Raw genomic sequence first — 5,627 nt, 5'->3', positions numbered from 1 at the left:
GGGGAAAATCTTGATGATTACATTTTTTTCTCCAAAAAATAATAATAATAAAAAGGATAAATGCTTCTTTGTGAAATTTTCTTCAAATAAGAAATTAAATGTCAATTTTTTTCATTTCAAATTGTTACAACTATTTTGTAACGAAGAGGTTGAGGCATTTGGATCCATGTGCAATAGTGTTTAATCATCGACAAGAGCAGACATGGATAAGAACAGCACAGAGTCAAACAAGCAATGGATCAAACACATGAAAGGCTGTCAAGAGAAAACTACCCAGAATGATTAACAAATGGTACAAATACAGTGTTAAATTCAGTGGAGGTGATTGCTAAACAGCTGATGGAAGGTCCGGGCTTCAGGAGCAGTGCCTGATGGGAGATGTAGTGAGCAGAGAAGAGGCCAGGTGAGAGTCAAAACTTGGGAGATGGCTCCCTCTAGTGGTCGGCAAAGGAAACTGTGCCCTGATTCATGATATGTTTCCTTTTTGAAATGACTAAGACAAAACATAACTGAAATGCTTGAACTCTGTCAATAAAAATTGTTTTAAAGTTCGCATAAACATTAGTGGAGTTTGATGCAGCTCTGTTCCTCTTCTGTATAACCATTAACTCATTTCTGTGAGAAGACAGTATTAAAAAGACCATGCACACTGATATTTGGTCAAATGGATACTAGCTTTATTTGTTTGATTTACTTTACAGTCCAGGATGTGAAACAATTTAATTTCACAGAAGAAAAAGGGAAACTCTTTAAAAAAATGTTAATCAATGTGTGCTGAAAGACCGGGTTTCTTCACATCCATCCATCCAGTTCCCATCTCGTCCCCTGCAGCATCACTACAGCCTATCGCAGCTGATTTTAATTTGAAAGAAGGGAAGACACTGAACATCATCATCATCACAGACACCTTCTCTATCAGCACACACGTTTTATTCAGATATCCTGTGGGCTCAGAAACCAGGCTGACAAATTTCCAATAGAACATACAGTAGATGCAGTATTTCAATGGTGTTCTAGTGAGTCTTTATCAGAATGATGTGATTCCAGATCTGCAGACGCTCCATTTCAGCAGACTGGTCCAGTTTGGTAAACAGACTCACACACAGGTCCACATCCTCAATGTGTCTACTGTTCATTGATGAACTAGATTCTTGCTAATCAGATCAATACAATCATTTGGTTATTAACAGAAATAGGTCCAAAACCCAATAATGGTTCCTCCAAGGCAGGAGTGTCAAACTCAATCGCAAAGGGGCCAAAATCCAAAACAATCCCTCGGTTGTGGGCCGAACAGGATAAACATTTATTGAACACCCTAAAACTAAATTTTTAAACGTTAAAATTAATTAAATTAAAAATTAAATATTTAATTAAATAGGAATTTTTAACATGAATATGAACTACATATATAGCATCACCAGAATGCTGTAAGCTGAATTTGGCCGCTGAATATGCTAGTGCTGATAGCTGAAAATGCTGAAATTGATAGCTAAAAATGCTGAGCTTATAGCTGAAAATGCTAAAGCTGAGAGCCAGCTAAAATATTAGCTAAATGCTAAATTAGTCTAAAATAACAAACTGAAAACTTCAAAACAGCCTGAAAAACTGAAAAAAGCCTACGTTAGCCAAAACAGCAGGCGTGTAAACATTAGCCTAACTCCAAAACAGCCTAAAAAAAAGAATAAAAAGCCTAAATAAGCCAAAATATCTAGCATGTAGTTGAAATATAAGCTAAATTCCAAAATAGTCAAAAAAATTGTAGTAAATGAAAAAAGTAATTCAAAAAAATCTAGCAGAATGCCACATTTTTAAACCCTGAAACTGTAACTTTTTAACATAAATATTAATAACAAAAAGGCAGGAATATTATTCTAGAATAAATCAACTTAAACCTTAAATAGCTTTCATTATTTTACTCTCCATAAAAATATATTTTGTCAAAGTTATACAAGTTAGAAATGTGAGCAAGATAACATCGGGCCATTAATAAGAATAAGATCAAATGATCTCGAGGGCCGGATAGAATTACTTGGAGGGCCGGATCCGGCTGCCTTGACTTTGACACATGTCCTCCAAGGAATCATAAGGTTCTGTTGGGTCAAAACTCGGCATCACCGACGACGCCTCAGGTGTTAAAGGGTTTGTTGTTTATGAGCTGCTAAAGCTACACTTAATCTAAAATGACAACATTAAGTATTTTAAAGCCATGGAACACACTTCTTAGACCGTCTACGGTCACTTGTTTTAGGAGAAAAGCCTTTCTCCTGTTTCATACTATGTACGCTTGTGGAAGATCTTTCCATCTGACCGCGTCCTCCAGCTCAGCTTGACCTTTCCGTTCGCCGGGCGCTCCATCAGCTTCTGTGTGAGCTGAAACACAACAGACGTTTAGAACAATCATTGAATAGCTGAATCGTTGGACATGAAAGTACAGAAGTTTTGCATAGCTTTGGGATTAAATACAAACATGGGTTTGGAATGTCAAACCGTCCCAACAAACAAACTTTCTTCTCGTCAACTTCTTAATAAAAGTTTTGGAATTAGCCAAAAAGTTTTGGACTACAGCTGAAACATACAAAAAATCTCACTTTTGACTTAAATTAGGTTTGTTTTAGGCTCATACTTTGAACAGGAGATGGTCACACACTCATTCAGGAACTACAATCACCAATAAATAAATCAGCGAGTATTAAACTATTTCAAAGTTTGAAAGTTTTATCACACGAGCATAAAACAACTTTATGTGACATAAAGAAAAAGTAACCAGGCAGAAATCTTGTGATTGTACTGGTTTTACTTAAAGGAAGTTAAATTCCAACAATAGCTAAACGTATAGAGGAGCTTACATATGTAAAAAATAGTTATGAAGAACCACTTTTGACCTTCAACAGCATGATGCTTGAGGCTCAGAGAACAGTTGCGTGTGGATTGTGGGGAAAACACCTGCAGTGGTTTACCTGCTGCAGCATGGAATTCAGAACCACCAGGTCATCTAGATCCAGAGAGACGCTCTTCTGCACACTCAGTTTCACCACCAGCTTGGGCAGACGACTAATGACCACATCTTAGAGGAGAGATAAAGAATGACAGGTTTTACATTTTAACAGATACAATAAAAAAACTGACTTCAACTCTAAAGTCACCATTGGTTCATTCATATGGAGGCTTGTTTGTTTGATATTTGGTGATTGAAATGAAGGCCAGAAGAGCAAGTAGAGGTTTAAGACTAAAGCTATTTGGGATTTTGGGGAGATTGTGGAGATTCTCAGGTCATAGTAAACCGAGGTGTTTTATTCACAAAAGACAACTGGACTTCTTTCTATTCTTCAAGATGTTTCACTTCTTATACTCTAGAGCTGATGAAGCTTCTGGATAGGAACGTCTTCAAGAAAAGATTGAAGCCTTTTGAGAAGAAAAGATGTTTTGATCTAGGATTTATGAGATAGAAAAGACATTAACATTTTGGTTCATTTATAGTAAATACATGTCATCTCTCTAGACTTATGTTTCCTTCTCCATAACAACAAAATAATCAACCAAGGACTAGCTACCTGTAAGCCTGACGGACTTATCTCTGACTCTTTTGACTCGCTTATTCCACAATAGAGTTCAGTACAAAGACCGTTCCCTGACGATGCTCCTTATAATCCATTGCATCCCATAGTGCATAAAATACAGTAGCTAAGATCAACCGTTCATTCATCTTCTTAGCTGCTTGTCACTTTCAGGGTCACGGAAGTGTCGGACTCTAATGATAAAAGGCAGAATACACCCTGGACAGGTCGCCAGTCTGTCGCAGGGCCTCAATCCCACTAACATTTACACTTAGAGACAATTTAGAGCAGATATGTCAAAGTCGAGGCCCAGGGGCCGGATCAGGCCCACCAGCTATTTAAATCGGCGCTACAGATCATTTTAATTTGTTGTTATTGATGGCCCAATGTTGTCTTTCTAATTTGGATAATTTGGACAAAACATATTTTTATCGATAGTAAAATATTGAAAGTTATTTAAGGTTTAAGTTGATTTATTCTGGAATAACATTCCTGCCTTTTCATTATTCATAATTATGTTAATAAGTTACGGATTTAATGTTTTAAAAATTGTCATTCTGCTAGATTTTTGGAATCTTTAAGCATTTAATAAGATTTGTTTGGGCTATTTTGGAGTTTAGCTAATATTTTAGCTAACTGTTTTAGCTAAATTAGGCTTTTTTCAGTTTCTTGGGTGTTTTGAAGTTTAGCTTTTTTTTTAGCTACATGCTAACTGTTTTGGCTTACCTAATATAATATATAATAATCTAATATATAATTATGCTATAAAGTTACGGTTTTAAAGTTTTAAAAAGGTAGTTTTAAGGTGTTCAATAAATGTTTATCCTGTTCGGCCCACTACTGAAGGCGTGTTTTGGATTTTGGCCCCTTGTGCGATTGATTTTCATACCCCTGATTTAGAGTAACCAATTAACCTAAGAAGAATGTTTTTGGACGGCAGCAGCTCTGATTGGACGATGTGTGAATGTCTCCGGATGGCAGCCTTCCATATCAAGTGCTGCCAGCTGCCCTGTAGCCTGGGTGCCATTCTGCACCCCTGACTGTCGCCGTCTACATTCACAACCATATGATTTTCAGAAAAATTGGACTGTGGCGGGAAATCCCGAAGATTCTGGCGATGCCTCCCCATTGTGTGGTGACAGTTGTATTTCTGATGGCAGCATAAACAATGTAGTCTCCACACTGATTGAATCATAGCTTACCATGGTAGCAAATGAATGCTTTGCTATCATTACAGTTCCAGTCCTCCCATTTTCCAGTATCATCAAAGTTTGCCACCACACAATCTCCACTGTCATTAGGTTCTCTCTCTGCCCAGTTTCTATACACAGCAGTGCTCGCACTTGACCACGCCCAGGTGCCGGTGCGCAGGCCGAGCCAGACTTGTCCTCCAGGAGGTTTTATTCCCATGATCTTCTGGTTCTCCTCCATGTTCCTCACACTGGCCAGGTCTGTGTGATGTCCTCTGCAATAGCTCTGAGCCTCAGTCCATGTCATGGAAATGTTGATGTGGACAAATGTTGCGCTGCTCCCTTAGAAAGAAACATAGAAATGTTTATTAGGTGTATGATGGCTTAACATTTAGTGACATAAAACTTCAGTTGGAGGGTTGTTGGTTGAAGTCTCGGGATGGGCAAAGTTAAGTCTTAATTGGGCAGATGTCTTGTAGTCTTTGCTCTCCTCTTCTTACTTCTGTAAAGGTGATGAGGCAAGGGGAGACTGTATGCTCTCAGAGGGCTTTTACGCTGCATCCTACCTCCTATGTTAAGCCACTAGTAAAGGATTAGTTGAGCTGCCAAATCTAACCCACCCAAGGAAACTTAAACCTCGTTTCCACTGAGCGGTCCAGTATGGTACGGTCTGGTATTTTGACCGTTTCCATAGTAAAATAGACCCGTTTTAAACAGTTCCGCCCCGCACCTCCTGAGGATACCTATCCATTGTAGGTCCATAGAAGCATAAAACGGGAGAATTGGGGCGGAGCCGTTGTAGCCACTGGCAGAAAATGATGACGTGATTAGAAAGCGCCAATGTAGTGCTAAGCTATCAATTATGTTTTCCTCTTTATTGTTC

At 38.4% G+C, this 5,627-nt stretch overlaps 1 protein-coding gene across 1 annotated transcript in view; it reads right to left on the bottom strand.

Annotated features, from left to right (window-relative positions):
* Positions 1-2,045: 2,045 nt before the first annotated feature.
* LOC118599013 (macrophage mannose receptor 1-like) overlaps positions 2,046-5,627 on the bottom strand; it is a 19,446-nt gene continuing 15,864 nt past the window's right edge. The window contains exons 6-8 of the mRNA XM_036213024.1: positions 4,757-5,086; positions 2,958-3,064; positions 2,046-2,370 (exon numbers count right to left, since the gene is read on the bottom strand). Of these exons, the coding sequence (XP_036068917.1) occupies positions 2,275-2,370; positions 2,958-3,064; positions 4,757-5,086 (533 nt within the window). The 3' untranslated portion in view covers positions 2,046-2,274. The remainder of the gene's footprint in view (positions 2,371-2,957; positions 3,065-4,756; positions 5,087-5,627) is intronic.

Source organism: Oryzias melastigma, linkage group LG7, assembly GCF_002922805.2.
Source record: "Oryzias melastigma strain HK-1 linkage group LG7, ASM292280v2, whole genome shotgun sequence".
Lineage (NCBI taxonomy): Eukaryota > Metazoa > Chordata > Actinopteri > Beloniformes > Adrianichthyidae > Oryzias > Oryzias melastigma.
This window is presented reverse-complemented; position numbering and strand designations above follow the sequence as displayed.